This window comes from Leopardus geoffroyi, chromosome C3 (genome assembly GCF_018350155.1).
Source record: "Leopardus geoffroyi isolate Oge1 chromosome C3, O.geoffroyi_Oge1_pat1.0, whole genome shotgun sequence".
Lineage (NCBI taxonomy): Eukaryota > Metazoa > Chordata > Mammalia > Carnivora > Felidae > Leopardus > Leopardus geoffroyi.
Window position 1 is genome coordinate 102,197,411 of NC_059338.1, and position 21,889 is coordinate 102,219,299.

General features: G+C 38.5%; 1 protein-coding gene across 7 annotated transcripts in view; it reads right to left on the reverse strand.

Annotated features, from left to right (window-relative positions):
• The window catches only part of OXR1 (oxidation resistance 1), a 456,115-nt gene that overhangs the window by 206,195 nt on the left and 228,031 nt on the right, over positions 1–21,889 (reverse strand). For all 7 annotated transcript variants that reach the window (XM_045453914.1, XM_045453909.1, XM_045453915.1 and 4 more), the window contains one exon: positions 15,447–15,643. In XM_045453914.1, coding sequence (XP_045309870.1) covers positions 15,447–15,643 — 197 coding nt within the window. The remainder of the gene's footprint in view (positions 1–15,446; positions 15,644–21,889) is intronic.

Sequence of the window (21,889 nt, forward strand, 5' to 3'; positions counted from 1 at the left end):
ATCATAGCATGTCGGGGTCCCATCACCATAACCTTCTTTGGCACTTTTGGTCATATGAATGACATGGTTTGATTTCTCTCCCAAGTAACTAGTAGAGGCTAGGAAGGACAAACTTCCTGGATTATAGAGCTGGAGGAAACAGCAAGGATTGCCTCCTGTGTCCCTGACCACCCTTCCTCGGCCTCCGGTCTCATCCCACCCCTTACATCTAGGTCAAAATATTCTTCTTACTTTACTCACGTGTCTTCAGAAACTCCTGTATCCCTACATGCCAATTTGATTGGATGACTTTATTCTAAGCTGATCCCTTGAGGGCCAGAACTGCAGCTCCAAACTGCCCATTTCCACAGGTACTTCAAGCTCAACTGACCCCCAGTTGAACCCTATATCCTATTTTAAAAGCCATCCTCATAGGGCGCCTGGGTGGCTCAGTTGGTTAAGTATCTGACTTCGGCTCAGGTCATGATCTCACAGTCCATGGGTTCGAGCCCTGCATCAGGCTCTGTGCTGATAGCTCAGAGCCTGGAGCCTGCATTGGATTCTGTGTGAACCAACCCCCCTCCTTGCCCCTCCCCTGCTCATGCTCTGTCTTGCACGGTCTCTCTCAAAAAATAAATAAAAGCTATCCCTACAGCCTTTTCTATCTTTGTAAATAGCAACCCCATTCACCCTGATATTCAAATTTGAAATTCAAGTTATCCTAGAAGCCTCCAACAAAACATAATGTCAGTTTTAAGAACTATTTTTTTTCTTTGTATCAAGAGTCAATTCCTCACCCAATTGTTGATTTTGTTGACTTTCTCAGGCCTAGCTTCCCTCATGTACTTAAATTTTAGTTTTAAGCTCCTCTTGAGAGGGAAATTTTAGGTTTTTCACATTTTTCTTACTCTTTCCATCTCTGTAGTGTGTCTTCTCTTTCCATCCAGTTATTTTGTGCTTATCTCTACAAGCCCTCTGAGACTTCCAATCTGGAAAAAAGTCTTTCTTTTTAAAGTTTATTTATTTACTTTGAGAGAGAGAGAGAGCACATGCGCTAACAGGGGAGAGGCAGAGAGAAGGACAGAGAGAATCCCAAGCAGGCTCCAGGCTCAGTGCAGTGCCTGACCCAGGGCTCGATCCCATGACCCTGGGATCATGACCTGAGCCGATATCAAGAGTCACTTAACCGACTGAGCCACCCAGGCGCCCCCAGACAAAAGTCTTACATGGGTGGCTCCTAGCCCATGCTGTCAGTGGGTACAAAAAAATAGATCAAAATAACAAATAAAGGGGTGGCTTCTCCTAGGCCCAGGCTGCAAGCCTTCCTCTTTTTCCTCTGGCTTCTGAATCTTGCTAGTGCCACCACCTGGGGTGGGCAGCATCACAGCTTTTTCCAGCCTCCTTTCATAGTTGGGAACCCCTGCTTAGGTCAAGTTCAAAGAAGTGAAGAGGGTTCTATTCCCCTGCCATTTAAACAAACGTTTCTATTTGAGAATAGTTTTTATATTTACCAAACTGTGCTAAGATAGTCTAGAATTCTCATATACCCCACCATCCAATTTTCCCAATGATTAACATCATATATCAGATATCACGTTTGTTATAATTAATGAATCAATATTGATATATTTCTGCTAGCCAAAGTCCAGACCTCATCTAGATTTCCTTACCTTTTACCTACTGTCCTTTTTCTGTTCCAGGATCCCACCCAGGATCCTGCATTGCATTTACTGGTCATGTTCTCTTGAGTTCTACTTGCCTGTCACAGTTCATAGGGTCCTATAGTCTAGTCCCCCTACTGAAATTGAGCACTTCTTGGCTGTCCCTGACTGTTTCTGAACCAGAGCTCAAAAGGCCCAGGGCTTCAATGTTCATATATCGTTATGTGTTTTTACCCCCTTTTCTGGCCCATATGGATATTCATTCTGTTTACAAAAGAAGATATATCTTCTTAATTGAAAAATGTTAGCTGTTGTTTCAGGTATTTACAACCTGAAACTACAGGGGCACCTGGGTGGCTCAGTCATTTAAGCATTGGCTCAGGTCATGATCTCACAGTTTGTGGGTTCGAGCCCCACATCGGGCTCTGTGCTGACAGCTTAGAGTCTGGGGCCTGCTTTGGATTCTGTGTCTCCCTCTCTCTCTGCCTCTCCCCACTCACGCTCTGTCTCTCTCTGTCTCAAAAATAAATAAACCTTAAAAAAAAATTTTTTTAACCTGAAACTATACTATGAACGGGAAAATCTTCCTTCTTCATTTCTAGTTGGTCATCAATTCCTTTATATTTCTAGATCATCTCTCTGTAATTCTTTATTGTCCCATTGCCTCTGCCTTACTTTAGGCTCTCGTCACTTATTATTATTTCGATACTTTGCTTTGTATCTAATATTCACTGTGTGCCTACTCTGAGCCAGTATCTATTAAGCAATCTGTACACATTATCTCATGCAAACCTTATTACAAACCTAAGTGGTACATGGTAATATTTTCACTTCCGAAATGAAAACCAGAAGTTCAGAGAAGTGATTTGTCCAAAGTCACAGAGCTACCCAGAACGGCCAAGCTAGGATCTAAACCCTATGTAATCCCAGAGCCAAAGCTCCTAAACAGTACACCTTATTACGTATTCAGCCCTTACACCATTTGTTTGAAAGGCTTTTCTGCCTCTAGGCATATATATCCCCAACCTATTCTCCATATGATGCTTGAAACATCTCTCTATAAAGAGACTTTATCAAGGCATTTCCCTAGTCAAAACCCTTCAACAATTCCCAATGCTTAAGATTAAGTCCAAATTCCATAGTACAGCACACAAGACCCCCATTTATTCAGCCTCTCATCTTTCTGAAGCCTCATTTCCAACTATTGGCACTTGTCAGTGGTGCTCAATCACTTATTAAGTAAATGAATGAACAAGCATTCTTAAAACTGCATATTGAAGTTCAGATAGGCTTATACAGGAGTGGAGGTGAAAAATAAATGAGAGCATGACAAGAGGGAATTATTATTTATATTTCTCTCTTTTTTATTTAAATGCATGTTTTTGGCTATACCCTTCCCATCCCATTCACCCTATGTGTATTTACAAGAATGTTTCGCATGTCACAAAAGATCTGTAATTTGACAAAGTTATTTAAAGCAGGAAGTGAAGCTCTATAGCTCCAAACAGCATTCTAGATATCCTGTTTCTCAGAGTAAATATTATTCTACTGCTTTTGCTACATCTTGACTCACTTGAAATAGTACTTGAAAAAGACTTCAAAGACACTTAAACTACCTAATTGGAAAGGGAATTATTTTGAATTGGTCTATAAAACACTCAATAAACAGTCCTAACATTCAACTCTCCATGAGCACCTATGATGTTTTAGCTCCAATAAACTATTGGCAATACTTTTTGTCTCCTATGGCTTCAAGAACTACGAGATGAAATCAATGTCCTTTCTATCAGCTTATTAAAATTTAAGCAACACATAAAGTCCAAGGATCCTTGAGTATAAATGCTAGCAAACAAAATATTGTAATGCAGTAGATGGGCAGGCACTATTTAAAGTCTCACCGATTTCTCTGATGATGGGCTATTTTCCATATACTGAATGTGTAATGTTTTTAATATTTATAACACAGTTCTTTTAAATTAAACATATATCAGTTCTTTCCACAAGACAAAATGTACCAGAAGACTTAAGGCTCAAATTTATGAAAGACGTTTACCAAATAAATGACCAAATAGAATAGAGGAAATGGGATGCTGAGGTTCACTGGCCATGATTACGGGGACAACATAGGCTTTCTCCCCCAGGAAGCATCCATCTAAATTACTAAAAACTTATTCATATAATATTTTGAAGTTATTCAACTTTAACATACATAGTAACATGAAATAGGTTAATTAAGAGATAATATTATTTTAAAACCACCTCATTTGATTCCTCTTAGGAGGTATTTTTACCCAGTAAAAAGCTGTTTCTTAAGCTCATGTCTTCAACACAGTATTTTCTGTACCCTGAACTCATGTTTCCAGTTCAAATCCATGTATCTTTTTATTCATAGATTGTATTAACACAAAGGCTTTTAATCTCATAGTTTCTCCAAATGATCTCAAAGTTTGCATTAGTGAAGTTTCAAAAATGCTCAGTAAAGGCCTGGCTTGCATGGAGAAGTGTATGTGCTTTGCTGTAAATCTATTACAAATGGTCACTGAAACATTTATAATTGAGTTGTCCAAAGTAATTAACTGTAGTCAAAGTAGTTTCAAAATACCTGGCAGAAATAGCAATGGAAGCCTTCCCCTCAATTGTGCCTGGCTTTTAACTATTTTTATTCTTCTAAGTAATATTTTTTTGGTCAGAGTTGTGAACATGGTCACCATTTCACTGAGGAACATAAATCCTGATTTTTTTTTTTTTTTTTTTAATGTGTGAAGAAATGTCTTTAGTATGAATTGGGAAGAAAAGCCAACTTAAAAATAATCAGGAGATACCAACAGCTTTCTTTCTGAATGTGTGAAAAATCCTTGGAAGCTCTTTAAATTCATACTGTTCAAAAAAAATGGAAATACTGGGGAAATTAGGACACATATTTTACTGTTCAAATTGACATTAATTCTACCATTAAATGTTTTCAATAAAGTGGTCTTTCTTAATCATCTGTTATTTTCTTCCCCTAGTCACGTTCAGTGAGACGGAACATTCCTACAAGGGTTGGTAAGTGGAAAGGGCAAGTTTTGATTGCCGACAGTGCTAAAGGGCTTATTTTAATAGGGATTTAGCAAATTTCAAACAGGATCATGAATATTTCTCAACCATGACACAATGTCCATTTTAATTATTCCACAATTCTAACTAGTTTTAATTAGGCTGTTTAGAAATCATTAAGTAAATTGACAGGTATAATTTGTTATTAGTAAGTTATAAGACTATTAGCTGCAACTCAAACACCTTTCTGTGAAAATTAATTAAAGGAAACCTCATTTAAAATGGAATCAGAAGGCCAGCAGGGGGAGCGCTCACGCCTTATCACTAGTCTTTAATTACAGACCCAACAGGAAGCGACACACCTTGCCAAACCGCACTACTCTACCCACTCCTTTCTTCCTGCCACCAGCCCAGCCAGTGAGAGGCTGTCACAACTCAACCAATAAAAGACCACTATACTTCTAACTCCCAGTTTACACCAGTGGACTTTTTATCACAGTGCTCCCAACCCTCCGGATTTCCTCTGTAAAAGAGCATCCCTCTCCTTTATCTCTGGTCTTCTACGTTTTTGCCTTAACTTGCTTGTCCTGAATTGCAGTTCTCTGCTATTCCCGAATCAACATATTTTTAAAATAACTGAAAGTTATTTAAGTTGTTATAAATAAAAAAAAAAGTTATAAAGTTGTTTAAAATAACTGAAAGTTATTTAAGTTGTTATAAATAACAAAAAGTTATAAAGTTGTTTAAGGTTAACAATACCAATACAAGCTGCTCAGGGAAACCTCAGCTTTATTGACATTTTGTAATCCATTTATCACAACCGTGATTAAGCTGTGTTTCTTGGTCCTGACTTGATTACTTCTGACACAGAACAATCACAGAATTAGAGCAAAAAAAAAAAAAAAAAAAGAATTAGGCAAATGTACAAAATATGGTGCTAACCCAGGAAAATTAGAGTTGGCAAGCTTATGTGCCACATTATGGGTACTACCAATCTAAAGGGATACAAACAAACATTTTTCTTCCTTCTGAGTACATACTGCTTCTTAGTAAGGTTTAAAATTGTATAAATATGTAGTAAAAAAAATATCTAATTTCTCTAGGAAGACATAAAGCTTTCATATTTATTCTAGAGTTGAAAAGAAGTTTCTGCTGGTGGGTTCTCCTAGCCTTCATGTTTGAAAGTGGGTTTTAAATGGAATGGATTATAAAAATGACATAAAATAAAAACCCAATTAAATACCTCTTCAACACATATACACAGACACAGATGCATATATTGAGTCCTTAGGTCTATTTATCCCACAAAAGAACAAAAAATTGAACTTGGATTCTCAATATCCTTAAATTCACTATCTTAATGAAATTGCACATTCATATGCAATATTTATAAAAAATAAAAGAGACAACACTTCTACACATGTGGTGGTCCTCAAAATTTGTGAAAAGCCCAGGTCAATTTGGGAAATTTCAGTTTCATGTATCACAAGAAACCTCAGCAATGGAATAATTTTCCCTAAAGACTCTTGTGACTCAGAAAATACAAGTCATCAAACTGTCAGAACAGACTTCAAAACAAAGTCATTTTTCTCAAGAACATGATTTAATTTGAACCCTGAGAACAGTTATCCATCTTAGTTTCTGTGCCTATAGACAGTGACCCGTATGTCAAGATGGTTCTGCTGATTAAATCACAGAGACTTTCTGCTTTTGCATGAAGATTCTTCTAGCTTGGAGAGAAGGTTCTGGTTTAGGGGTGACCTACTTTCATGCTGCAGAATGTGTTGCCTCTAGGAAGATTACTCTTTCCCATTTTTTTCTCTCCTGTTACAGTGTTTTCACTTTAGGGTTGCTCTTTTTTATTCTTACAATTAAAAAGTCTGGCTTCAAAATGAGAGGCATACAAGTTATATGATGATATTTTAAAATGCTTAGTGTACTGCAATTAAAAAGCAGTTAAAATATGCATCTAGCTTTTCTCTTTTTAGAGTTTCCACACTAGTTATTACTGTTTTAATTTTGCCAACTACTCAAAAGAATTCCCAGGGAACCCCTAATTCTGCAGGCTCTCTTTCTAATATGTAAGCAGCCCAGGGTTAGTAAGATACAAATTTATATTTAACTGTGCTTCATTAAGTTTGCAATATTGAAGGCATTCTATCTTGAAGGCAGGGCAAAAGACACGAACACTTGTCTTTTCAGAGTTTCAGAGTTTACAATTTCACAGACCAGTAAAATTTCAAAGGAGTATTCTGATGGACATTTCCCAACTTATTTTTGATAAGCAATGAGATTTAAAAAGAACAAATCTTATTTAAAAAGTCTATCAAACCAATACATATACTATGCCATCATTTCACAAAAAGGCAGTTCATTTTAATACAGGGAAGGAGGCAGGAAAGAAAGAAAAGGAAAAGGAAAAAAAAAAGGAAAGAAGGGGAAAAAGGAAGAAAGGAGGAAGGAAAAGAGGAGTAAGAGAAAAGAAGGAAAGAACAGTCAGTTTAGTTGAATAAATTTAATTTCATGAAAAAACTAATACTCTTTCTTAATGGTCTGTTTCACCATCAATGGTATGGACTTGCATTGGGAAACCACTCACTGAGATCTCGGTCAATGATGTTATTTCATTTTTGTTTCGCTTCTGAGAAAAGAATGTGATCTGAAAATGTACAGAGGCCAAGGTCTTTACTATTAGTCATCCATCTATGTAGATTCTTTCCTTGGTTTCGCGCTATACAAAATGTGATCATGAATAAATCATTCAACTTTCAGAGACTTAACTGCACAGAATGCTGCACGGTGGTCAGAATATATATATATATATATATATATATATATATATATATATATTCCACGTACCCTTTAAGAATGTTACAAGCAAACACTGAATTCAATGAGTATTTGTTAGAGACCTAAAACACTGATAATGTGTATGTTAAAATGCTTTGAAATCTATTCATGTTGATCAGATTTGGGGAAAGTGTGGCCAGTTATGAGGGAAGTTTCAGTTGAATCCCAACACTATTCTAGGGAGAAAGAGGAGCTAACATAAAGCCCTGGGTATAGCATACATAAGAACACCTTTGGTAAATCATAAGGAATTTGGCTCAGCTAGGGTATAGGGCTGGGGTCTGAGATAAAGCTGGAGAGCACATAGGAGCAGAACAGGAAAGGTCTGTAGAGCAACAATCCTATGTTCTGGGGGGGGGGGGGGGGGAGGAAGGAACCACTGCAGGTTTTTTTTTTAAGCAGGACATCTAAGGTGACCAGATCTACAAGGATCAAAAGACGGTAGGCTTGCGTCACATAAATTCCAGGTTAAGCTTCACATCCTTGCCCAGGGATTACTTGTGCGGGCTGTATCCTTGATGCACAGCAACAGTAACAAGTTAACACTGATTGAGAACTTCCCAATTCTAGGCGCTAGGATGAGCACTTTACATAGATCATTTCACTTATTCCTCACCACAGCCCTTTCAGTAAACGCCAGTTTTATTTCCTCTTGTAAGTGAAGATGCTGGGCTCTGAGATTCCAAGTACCTTGTTTATGGTCATACAGATAGCACGGGGAATGGGATTCCAACTTAGACATCAATTCCAGAGGCCAAGTTTATCACCATTGATTGTTGCTCATTTGAGCAAAAGAAGGCGCTCTTAATAAACACAGGGAATGACTACACCTCAGCCTTCCTGACATTGATAACAATCATTTAGGATCTTTGAGCGTTGGTCTTTTCCCTCTAGGCAAACTGACTTCTGAACCATTCTAAAGAGGTTACAGCTATACGTAAAGAAATAAACAAAAAGCAAACTTTCCGGTAACATATAAGAAAATGTGTTACATTCTTTATGTAATTCAATATTCTATACTACAGCTTAATCCACATGTTTTATTCTTTTCTTGATAGAAATGAAAAAACATCTGGACACCACTTATTTAAACAGTGCCAGGCAGCTTGAGGAGCATTACATTTCCCCTCAATCATGTTCTTCTTCATGCTGCAAATGTCAATTCCATTAGTCTTTTCAAAACCTAATTCTGTGCAAGGAAAGCAAAAGTGCTTTGAAAAATCTATTATGAACACATCTAATGTCCTGTAATTGACACCATCCTAATTGATTTCTTAGGACCGTATAAGTCATCTGACAAAATTCATCAAATAAAAATTATATAAGATTTAAACATTTTATAGAGTAACTTTTCTATCACCTTTCTCCCTTGTTTTGTTTGTTTGTTTGTTTTCCTTTAAATACTCTCATTCCTGGGGCGCCTGGGTGGCTCAGTTGGTTGGGCATCTGGCTTCGGTTCAGGTCATGTTCTCACAGTTTGTGGGTTCGAGCCCAGCGTTGGGCTCTGTGCTGACAGCTCAGAGCCTGGAGCCTGTTTCAGATTCTGTGTCTCCCTCTCTCTCTGCTCCTCCCCCACTCGTGCTCTGTCTCTCTCTCTCTCTCAAAAATAAATAAAACATTAAAAAAAACTTTAAATACTCCTCATTCCTTGGCAATGTGCTAGATACCTGACTGTGTATAGCCTATCTTCCCCACTAGAATATAAGCACCTAAGTTCACGGACTTGGTCTTGTTTACTGTTGTATTAACAGAATTTCGGATAAGACCTGGCATGTAGTGAGCATTCACTAAATATTTATTGACTTAATAAATGAACAGATTCATAAATGAACATATTTTCATACGTGGAAGAGTCTGAATTATACACATCCCTCACATAAATCCAGAACTCACTCATCTGAATGTAAGTGAAAAGTACTGTGTAAAAAACATTGACTAACTCATCATAGGGGGCATCTTGCAAAGAGGAGGTGTTCCGGTGACATTAATACAGACAGAATAAAAGGCAGAGACTGAGTCATGAGAGTAAACAGGAGATTAAAGAAGGTGAGCAGGCTGTCAGTTCACATGACAAGGTAAGGACCTGATAGTGAGAGGTCTCAAGGGAGGGAAAGCTCCAGAGGTATTATGCATCAGGACACCTGAGTGCCAAGGAGCCTCCTTATTGGATCTGCCTGGAAGCTCTGTTGAGCCAGAAACCTGAGAAGGCTAAGTTCCACCCTGGTCTGCCTTCTCTGTGCAGTTGCAAAGAGCATTAGCGTAAGTAATAAAAGAGGGCTCTGATAACTCTAAGGTAGATAGGTAGGTAGATAGGTAGATAGATAGATAGATAGGTAGATAAAGTGGAAAGGCTGTATTATCTGATTCACCATTCTTCCAAGCAGATGTTCCTGAAGCCTCTGAAGCTCTTCCTTAAACTGAACTCTTAGCCAATTTCCTTCCCTCCTCCTCCACTAGCAAGGGCAAAGTTACTCCTCACAACCTCCACTAGGACCACGTTTTCCCTCCTCTTTACCGCCCCCAAAGTTTATTTAGCACTTTGCACCTCACACTGTGCTCAGTACTCAGACTACTGAAATTAGTGGCATCATTCCCTCCCCATAGGAATTGATACAGGGGACAAGTGCGTGCCAGATGCTAAGGGAGCTTAAACACAAGGAGGACAAGAGGTGATAAAAGGCGACTGTATCTATGGAGCTAATAAAGAGTCCATGAGAGTCCTTACAATCTGGTGCAATTTCTCCATCTTCTGGATTCCACAGCACTTTGAGTGAGCCTCCCCTAGCCTCTGCTGCTCCCCACTCGTCCCCCCACCACACACATAATGTCATTAGGGCATCTGTCTTGAATTCTACTCACTGGTATACCCATTTTTACCAAGCACTCTCCTCTCCCACCCATTTGATGACTGTCTTGAAAGCAGGGCTCTCTGTTTTACTTTTCTTTCTATTCTCATCAGCACTGCCTGTAAGGTTTTCACAGAGGAGGGACTGATCAGGGGCTCATCAGCATTTGGTGTTTCATGAATGACTGATTGTGGGGACAGCCAGTCAAGAGTTGTTTTATTTTATAAATGTCAAGGAAGTTGTCAGAATGGGAAGACCTCAGCACCTTTTACTAACAATCACAGAAGGTGGAAAAAGAGGTACAAATTCTAGCTCTAGATTCTAAAGCAAGGAACAAATACTACATAGAATTATACAGATTCACCTTGGGAACAATGGGACATTTTTGGATCCTGCATGTAGTGTCTTCTTCACTACCTCTATGCCTAATCTACAATTCTTTCACAAGTCCTTACATATGGTTCTCTGAATTAAAGGTATCAAATAAAAAGCACATTACAAATATCTGAGTCTACTATTTGGTTTTGTCTTCTGTCTACCTGGGACGATGAAAAGAATGTCATAGAGTGCCAATGTCAAAGAATGCCAAATTCCAGGAGTTTTATCTAGCAGAAACAATGGAGTAGTGACAAATTTTATTCTATTTTCATCTATTAACCCACCAATTTAATGCTGGATCATTCTAGTTCTAATTAATCCTATCATTTAAAAATAATAACATAACTTTAAGTATTTGAAGGACTTCAAATATCCAGTCCAGTGATTTTTCGAACCGTAGATCACAATTGATTAATTATGTAATTGCTTCAGTGAGTTGACAGAGCATTAGGATAAAAAATCAGAACAGATAGTGACAGAATTTGTTTTTATAATGTTTTTATTTATTTTTGAGACAGAGAGAGACAGAGCATGAGCAGAGGAGGGGCAGAGAGAGACGGAGACACAGAATCCGAAGCAGGCTCCAGCCTCTCAGCTGTCAGCACAGAGCCCGACGCGGGGCTCGAACTCACAGACCGAGATCATGACCTGAGCCGAAGTCGGATGCTTAACGGACTGAGCCACCCAGGCACCCCATGACAGAAATGTTTTAAGGAAGTTTTGCTTGAGCTGTGCTGGTAGTTGAGTATATAGTGCTATATACTGGGTAAGGGGTATAAAATATGTTAGGCAGAATACTAAGAGGGTCCACAAATTCTTCATCCTTCTGATTTTTTTTTTTTTTCAACCCTCTGATCTATATGCGTGCATAATCCCTGGGACTGTGAATATGATGGACATGACCCTCATAATTAGGTTCTGCTGATTTTCAGACAGGGAGATCATCTGGGTGGGCCTGATCTAATTACCTGAGCTCTTTAAAATCAGAGAGCTTTCTTGGCTAGCCCCAGGAGACGTAGTCAAAGATTCAGATGAAAAGGATCTGAAGCACAGTTACTGGCTTGAGGATGGAGGAGACCACATGGCAAAGAAAGAGAGTGGCCTCCAAAGTTGAGTGTGGCCCTCACCTGACAGCCAGGAAAGAAATGGGGACTTCAGTCCTACAACTGCAAGGAATGACACTCTGAGATGAGGAGAATGAATGTGGGAGCATTTCTTTCCTTAGTTGAGCCTCCAGATGAGAACTCAGTCCACCTAGCACCTTGATTTTAGCCTTGTAATGTACTGGGAAGAGAACCAAGCCATGCTATGTAGATTTCTGACCTACATAACTGTGGGCTGCTAAATGGGCACTGTTTTAAAGAGCTGTGTTTGTGGCAATTCGTTTCACAGCAAGAAAAACTTACATAGTACTTCATATAGCCAGTTATGATAATAAAAAGAGAGTACGAGACAAAAGATACTTAGACACTGATCTGATCTAAATCTTTCATTCTACAGATTTGAAAAAATTAAGGTCCAGAGATGGCAAATAACTGCAAGATTATACAGTTAGTGACAGAAGCAGGGCAGAAAAAGCTCTTTCCTTACATGGTCCTGATATTGTGATTACTTTCCTTTTCATGTATGTGAAGATTCATATATTTTACATCAATAGAGAATAGCTTTTCCCCTACTTATTACAAAACAATGAATTGTTATTATACTTCTTATAAGAAGGGTTAATTCTCTTATAAAAAATGAGTTTATGCTGTGTCATTTTTTTTGCTGCTATATTAAGTTTAATATGTTTCTATTGTTAGCAATAATTGAGGACCTGAAACTATTGTCTATACAAGAAGACTAGAATATCTTTCTTAGAGTTCTCACAACAGAAAATAGATCCTATACATCAGTTCATGAAGGATAACAGCTGTGAGGTCAAAACTAATTTCTAGAGAAACCCACTGTACCACCCACCCACTAAAAGACATTTAAATAACTTCAAAATTTTCTATTTTTTTAATTTTAAAATTCTTTAATCCCCAGAATCATCACTTGCAATTAAATATAGTATTTCACTTAAATACAGTACTGCTTTCACTGCAAAATTTAAATGTAGTACTCAACTTGGCCACATGAGGGCTCCTAGGTTTTGTTTTGGTTTTTTTTTTTTTTTCAGTTCTGTGAACCATAAATTGAGACATCGAAAGATAGCTTTCAATGAAAGGGCACATTGGCTGGCGGATGCGTTAGTTGGCATGGTTTCCTTAAATGAGATTATCTGAGAATTGAAGTAAAAATATTACCCCACTGTATTACCCATAGAAACTCCTCTGGCTCACCTCTGCAGGTATCCTTCTGAATAACACAGAAGCCGATTCTGAAGTGTCACAAGGTTAATTTCATTTGCAGAGTCTGCTATCTCTTACTCATGGCTCCTTAACTTCTCTCAGGCTCTATCCCTCATCTATAAAAATAAAGAGTATAACACCTACCTAACAATCTTCACTTGTACCTGGCATATGGCATTACCAATTAGTGGTAGTTTTAGTTGTTGTTATTACTAACACATGTATTAAGGAATACTGAAATATACTTGTTTTGTGAAATAATCTTTCAATACAAATGATCACATAGTTGCTAATATTTCGGCCTTGAAAATAATAGCTGTGGGTCCAAATTAGTAGAAGGGTTATATGAACACGTTGTTTATAATTCAGATATCTGGGGCGCCTGGGTGGCGCAGTCGGTTAAGCGTCCGACTTCAGCCAGGTCACGATCTCGCGGTCCGTGAGTTCGAGCCCCGCGTCAGGCTCTGGGCTGATGGCTCGGAGCCTGGAGCCTGTTTCCGATTCTGTGTCTCCCTCTCTCTCTGCCCCTCCCCCATTCATGCTCTGTCTCTCTCTGTCCCAAAAATAAATAAACGTTGAAAAAAAAAATTTATAATTCAGATATCTGTTCTAACATAATAGACATGCCATTGGCATTGATTATGAATCAAATTGTTGAAATCCAATAATTAAATATTCATTAGTGGTAGGGCTATTTAAAAATCATTCACAGTTCATCTTTCTGCAATCCAAACTCACCATTTAGACTTCTATTTTCTAGGTTTGTCTCTTTATTCATGTGGCCAAACTGGTCATTGTTTCTCCCTCATTTTCTCATCTTTAAGGCATATTTGGTTTATACAATAAACTTTATTTTCTGAAGGCAAAATACTGTTTCTTCTTATCCAGTTAATAAGTCAGAGAAGCAATAGAAGGTGGTGGACATGTTGAAGGACGGGAGGAGAGGACATTGGAAAATAGAGACGCAGTAAATTTTACGGGCTTTTCTAGTTGACTGATTTTTAGAAACATGCTACTGTAAGTTTTAAAAATGTAAACATGCACTTGTTGCCACTGTCTTATATCAATTCTTGTTACTTGACTACAGATATCCTCAAAGACACCATGCCTGCTATCTCTTGAAAAATAAGACTCGAACATCTTCATCTGAGAATAGGGCACTTGAGAGTAGATACAGGAAGAGGACATAGAGGGGTAGAAGGGGAAAGCATGGGTTTAGTTGCCATATCCTGAAACAGTACTAGACCAACACGGAAGCATGTCTTCAAGCTTGAAGGATACAACCTAACCCAAAGACATAGGAAAGTGACTTGACAAAGTCACCCAGAAAATTGATGTGGGAGTCAGAACTAGAATCCGGTCTTCTGGTTGTGATCTCTAGAGAAGAACCCTGAAGTATCTGAGAAAAACATTTCAAACATCCCATATTGGGGTAGTTAGGGTGGTGGATACCAAATAAAATGTGACCCCTTTGACGTAGCTTTGCTAAGCCCATTAAGCCATAGTTTCTACTTCTAAGGCTTTTGGATATGACCAAATATCTCTAGAACGAAATAATAAAGCAAGGCCAAGCATCCACCTCCTCTTCCTGGGTAGATTTATCTCCCCTATGCATCATCCTCTACCATATATGATATACTGAGCAACTTTTGTCTCAAATAGACCTAAAACACTGAAAATTGTTATTAGAAAGCAAGGCCAAAGACATAATGGACAAATATTGGTATATAAAAGTTGATAATTCAACTTATTTACTTAAAATCCCAATTAAGTGATAAAGTTCAAAATTACAGGATATTATTTTATCCAGGAAAACAGGCCCATAATGCCTGCAAGACTCTATCCATAGCTGACGACTTTCTTAGATGATGGGTTCTATATGGGATTCAGTCCCTCCAAAGTGAAGTACTGTGCAAGGCCAATTTGCCTTCCCTCAGACTCTGTTTTCCTAATGGCTTTGTTAGTCACAGGGTGACATCAACCACTGCCTTAACAACCTGACAGAACAGGATCAGGGACTTGAGAGCCTGGAGGGAAAATGAAACGAACAAAATCAAACAAAAAATGGCTCCAGCTGAAAAATGGCAAAAATGGAAATGGTAGCACATAAGCTTAAAAATTGGAAAACTATATATACATAAAATTAACTCCTCTCAAGCCAGGCTATGGAAGGTCCTTAAGCCTCCTCTCTTATTTCCATCTGTTGAAGGTTTTCAGTGTTTTTCAATTTCCACATTCAATGGAAATGACCACACAAACCATCAGAACGATATACGCTCATATAAACAAGCACAGACCCACGCGTTCACAGTGCTGTTCAGACCACGTCACCTATTCACATGCATAGAATGTCTGGTGCTCACCAATGGTGTAGAACCTCTTCAGTTCACTCCTCCGAGAAGGATGCTTCTGGGTATTGGCCGCATTGTTCTGCTCTTCTTCAATGATGGGTGTCTTGGGTGCGGGGGGCTTACTCGCTTGCGGCATTGGCTTTCCTGCACCAGCCAAAGGGTTGAACCCTGGAGCGGTAATATCCACCGACTGGGACTTTTTCTTCAACCTTCAGGTAAAGAATACCACAGGCTGTGATTACTGACCCAGCAGACACTTGTTTCAACTTTATCTCCATCATAATTCTTTTTTTTTTTCTAATATGAAATTTATTGTCAAAATGGCTTCCATACAACACCCAGTGCTCATCCCAACAGGTGCCCTCCTCAATGCATAATTCTTTTTTCAACAACTGAGTTAATATCAGCCCAGAAACAGAAGAAGATTTATTCAGAAATTATAGACTTTCCCTATAGTATTTTAAATTCTTCAAATATTTGTGAAACTAGTTGGGGAAAAAAAAATCTACCTAATCATTTTTTTTTTTTTTAATTTTTTTTTTTCAACGTTTATTTATTTTTGGGACAGAGAGAGACAGAGCATGAACGGGGGAGGGGCAGAGAGAGAGGGAGACACAGAATCGGAAACAGGCTCCAGGCTCCGAGCCATCAGCCCAGAGCCCGACGCGGGGCTCGAACTCACGGACCGCGAGATCGTGACCTGGCTGAAGTCGGACGCTTAACCGACTGCGCCACCCAGGCGCCCCTACCTAATCATTTTTAAAGGTTTCATTAAAAGGTATTAGAATGCAGATGCGAAAGGACTTTTATTTTTCCTAATAGCAAACTAAAATGTGGTGTTGGACAAAGATAATGCATTTGGCTATTGCTTTTAGTTTTGAAAGGAGTATTTTTAAAGCTATAGTAAAACACTAGTTAGAAATAAATAATTGCAACCCAGAAAAAGATACTGAAATGACTATTTGGGTAACTAGACGCTGTCAGTGTTTTTCTGTTTAATCTGTAATAGCATCTTAGCTGTAAAAATTACAGAGTTCACATTATTTCTGCAGACACTGTCATGCATTGTTCACTTCTACATTTTAGAGAGCTGACATCAGAACTAACATGGAAAGCAAAAAGCTATCCGTAAAACATTTTCCCCACTCATGCATATAGAATGTTTCTCTTGATATAAAAGTTCCTGATAAACGATAGGAGTTAAATTCAAATACTTCAAGCTACACAATTTTATATTTGTAATTGTAACTGAACCCTAAGCCTAGCTTACTCTTGGCTCCTGGTACTTCCAGAGGCTACTGTTAAGTGTCATTTTTCAAGTCTAAATTCCCTACAGAAAACAAGTTGGCAGTTTTCTTTTCTTTTTAATTTTTTAAATGTTTACCTATTTTGAGAGAGAGAGAGAGAGAGAGAGAGAGCAAGTGCACACAAGTGGGGGAGGGGCAGAGAGCGAGGGAGACACAGAATCTGAAGCAGCCTCCAGACTCTGAGCTGTCAGCACAGAGCCCAGTGTGGGGCTCAAACTCGTGAACCACGAGATCAAGAACTGAGCCCAAGTCAGATGCTCAACCGACTGAGCCACCCAGGTGCCCCAGCAGTTTTCTTTATCAGTTAAATAATCACACCTGAAAAGTTGTAATTTGCTAAAGGTTTCCTACATCCTCATACATCTAGGATTTATTTAGTTTTTTTTTCAGTACATTCTTCTATATTCAGTCCTACTGTCAGATCCTGCTCATGTTTCTAAACTCAGCTTAAAAATGGCCTCCTCTGGGAAACTTCCCATGACATGGACCTTGGTAATCTCACATCATTCCACACAGGGAGTTATTCATTATTAACTCTCAAGAAGCTTCCATTAAATTGAACTTACCAGAGCAGAGGATTTGTTAAAGGAATAAATGTATCAATTAGTAAAAGATTCATTAATGAAAGCAGTGTTTATTAAATTTTGGTAGTTTCACCATCATCCGTACGATTTCTGCCATTCCCACATACCACCTACTTAATATTCATGAAAATTGAACGCTTTATCCAAACTGCCAGGAAATATGTTAAAAAGTGCTCAACAGCATTAGACATGAGAAACATAAATTAAGACCAAATCGCACTCACAGCACACCCATCACAATGGTTACAATGTGAAAGACATGATATTAACTGTGATGGTGAGGAACAACCGGAATTCTCCAACACCTGATGGTGAGAGTGTAAAACGGTACGACCAATTTGGACAAATGTCTGGCAATATCTGCTTAGCTGAAGTACACAGCTTCTGACTCACCAATTCTACTCCTAGGATATGTCCTATACTACATGTTCACCCAAGGGCACAGTCAAGAATGTTCATGGAGGCACTACTTGTAATAATGCCCCAATATCCAACAAAACCCAAACGTCTACTAACAGAAAAGGGTAAATGAACTGTGATAATACCTGTAAAATGAAACTTTATGCAGCAATGGAAATGAATGAACTACAACTACTTGCAACACGTTGGAGAGTTTTCACAAAAATAGTGCTTGGCAAAAGAAGCCTGGTACGAGGGGCATCTGGGTGGCTCAGTTGGTTAAGCATTCCACTTCGGCTCAGGTCATGATCCCACAGTCTGTGGGTTTAAGCCCCGCATCGGGCTCTGTGCTGACAGCCCAGAGCCTGAAGCCTGCTTCAGATTCTGTGTCTCCCACTCTCCCTGGCCATCCCCTGCTCACGCTCTGTCTCTCTCTTTCTCAACAATAAATAAACATTGATTTTAAAAAAATATATTTAATAAAAAAAAGAAGCTTGGTACCAAAGAATACATACTATATGATTCCATTCATATAAAGTTCAAACAGAAGCCAAACCACCCCTGATATTAAAAGTGTGGGTAGGATAACCATTTGGAGTTATTACACTGATAGAGACACAACATGGGGAATATCGTCAATAATGCTGTAATAGTGTTGTATGGTGACAGACAGTGACTACACTTATCATGGTGAGCACTGGGTAAGATACAGAATTGTTAAATCACTACATTATGCACCTAAAACTAAATAACACTGTATATCAACCATGCTATGAAAAACTATAATAAATTTTTAATGTCAATTTTCTACAGATCATCCTATAAACTTGATTTCAGAAATAAATTTCAAATTCACTCTAAAGCAAGTTTTTAGGGGGAGAGGAGTAGGAATTTAAGGGAAAGGTGCTAAATTTTACAGAAGGAAAGCCAGTTATTCTCTAGTTCTCAGAAAAGATTATTTTCAAAATGTAAATGTGACAAGTGTTATCTCCAATTCTCATAGACTATTTTTATCACCAGAAACTGTTTATAGTTTACATTCACCTGTTTCATAATTGTTCAGTTACTAAAGTCTCATATTGTAGCATATCAGCAATGACAGCTTATAATTGATACAGTGCTAGATACTATTATTGATGAAGTTTTACATCACTTAAAAATGTCTTAGTGTACCACAAGCCCTTCTTACAGCCTCTTTGGAATGAGCAAAAGGACACAGTTCTGGGTTCCAAAGGCCAAAGGCAAGCAGAAAATAGCCCTGTGATATTTTCCCCGTTCTTTCCCTGCCCTTCCTCAACAGAGACTCTTCCCAATCAACACTTGAAGGGTGTCATGATCTCATTGTTATTGCTGGAGTCTGGAAAACTGCAAGTAGCTTTGTTGGCTCGCTTAAGAAAAGACTTCCATTTATACGTTTTTAGAAAGCAGAACTGTGTGGGTAATTGAATTACCCCTTTCAAGATTCTAAAAATGACTACTGTGATTGGCAAAGAAACCTGCAAACTGCTACCTTCAGTTTCCAAATTTCATGAAGGGAAGCCTTTCTCAATTTTTAACAATGTTCTAAATTAAATGTGTTACACAAATGTAAATAGCATAATGGAATATGTAGGTGTACATGAGATAAAATACTCATTGATATTAAACATTACAAATAGAGAACGAAAATAATCTCTTAATAGGCACCCGAAGAATCTTTGTTTAATGTGCTTTGTACCTCCAAAGGAAAATGAGTGCCGACATCTCGGATGGAGAAAAGGAAATGAGGAAAAGGAGCCATCCTTCTTGGCATGGCTCCCATAGGCAGACTATCTAGTGTTTCATAATCTTTGCCCCTTCTTGTTCCTGTTTTTTAGCAGAAAAGAACTATTCCTGTTTTTCACCACATGTATTCAAATACATTTTTCAGCGAGGTAACAATGTTGGACACTTTTCTGAGACTCAGTTTTCTCATCTGCAAAATGGGGATAAAAAGGCCCAGAGGACTAAGTAAACACACTGTGAAAGTGCCTAGTGTATCACCTACACGGGATGTTCTCAATAAATGCAAGTTCCAGTCTCTTTGTAAGAGGACGTAGGGATGAGGGAATTTTGTTCTTCCAACTTTCAAGGGATGCTGTGGAAATTATACAACAGCTTCCCAAGTTCCTTCACTGCTGTACTACTTTAGATAAACACCAAAACTTCAGGGCCTGCACCACCTTTTGTAGGGGGTCTCACCTATTCTGGAGTGTGGATTTGGGGGAAGAAGCAGGAGATAAGAAGAGATTAAGCTACATAGGAGTCCTTTGTGTGCTGTACAATGTGTTATCTCTCTAAATCATTTGGAAAACAGATGAATCCATTGAATAATTCACTTGAGCACATGTATGTTTTAAATCTGTGTGGGTTGACATAAAATAACAAACTCGTAAGCAGAGGTAGAGACCAGAGAACTATGGAAGTAAAGACAAAAACTTGAAAGGAAGTGTGAGGAGGGTTTTTGACCTTCCTATTCCGTAAAAAATAGGATTCAGGCCAATTTCAACTAGTTCTCCCAGGGGCAGATAAAGCCCAGTAGGCCAATGATGAAATGCCAAGTCACAGGAACTAGAGAAAAAAATAAGTGGCAGAAAACTTCCAATACCAACCAATTTAAATTTTTTTAATGTTTATTTTATCTTTGAGAGCGAGAAAGACCGAGCATGAGTAGGGTAGGGGCAGAGAAAGAGGGAGACACAGAATTCGAAGCAGGCTCCAAGCCCTGAGCTGTCAGCACAGAGCCTGACGTGGGGCTTGAACCCACGAACCGGGCTCAAACTCATGAACTATGAAATGATGACCTAAGCCAAAGTCAGACACTTACCCAACTGAGCCACCCAGGCACCCCCAATACCAACCACTTTAAATGGGATCCCCCTACCCTCATAGTAATCAACTAAATTTATTCTTACATAATTTATTTCTACTTTACTAGAAGCATAAGAAATCTTCCATGCATCTTCCAAATCACTAAGTAGCATGCATGCATCTTTTGGCTTAAATGAGGTAATGGACACCCCAAAGCCCAGGGCTTGCATCAACAGTAACTATAAGTGGCTTTATGTTGACCGGCTCCCAAGGACCTGGGTCAGTTCTCTATTTGAATGGCTTTACCCATGGAGACACCCTCTCTAAGCTTCTTTACCTTTACCCCTTAATTACTATTATTTGTCACTTGCCACATGCTTTTGGTCATACCTTTCCTTTTCCTCTCACATTGTAGGGTTTTCATCTACTGTCACTACCCTTCTATCATCTTCCATTCAGGTCATAGCCAAGCAATGCTAGTCATCTTTCTATATCTGCCATGCTCTGCATTTTTTAACAGTTTTGTTATTTTGTCTAAACACTACATGGTAGAACTTTACCGTAAGCCTAAACTAAATCCCACTATGATTTAAATGCATAAGGAAAAAAAAATGTTTCATTTAGTTTGGGTTCTTAACTGGAGTTACATCTTCCATCAAGTGGAATTCAAATTGTACCTTTATTATAACTAATTGGATATGTTCCTGAGTTCTGTAGCTATCTGGAAAAAAATAATGTTCTATTATACACCTAGTAAAGTCATAGGATGCCCTGGGGTACTGTAGCAACAGTTGAGAAAATCTAGTGTAGTATAATGAGAATATTTCCTGGGTCACAGGAATTTAAAGTGGTATAACATTAGAATATAAAAGCCACATTTGCATATATCTGACTCTGTGCCTGGAGAATAATAGCTGAGTGGCTAAGACTATGGACAGGGAGAGGTGGGGGCAGATTCCCTGGGACTGAATGTCTAATCTGGTATTTACGAGTTTGCATCCTTGGGAAATTTTCTTAACCTCTCCTTGCCTTGGCCCTCTCATATGTAAATTGGAGGTATTAATAACACCTGTGTCATAAAATTGACATGAGGGTTAAATTAATATTTATAAAAGGACTTAACATATAGTATTATTATTTGCTTTTAACAAAAACACAAGCAAACATAAACAGTCACTAAGCATTTATAATGGACAGGACACAGGCCATACATAATTTCACTTACTGATCACAATAAACCTATGAGGTAGTATCATACTCTTTATTTGTAGAGGGGGCAGCTGAGGTTTAGAGAAAGAGATAGGTCTAGAAAGTAGGGATGCTGGAATCCAACCAG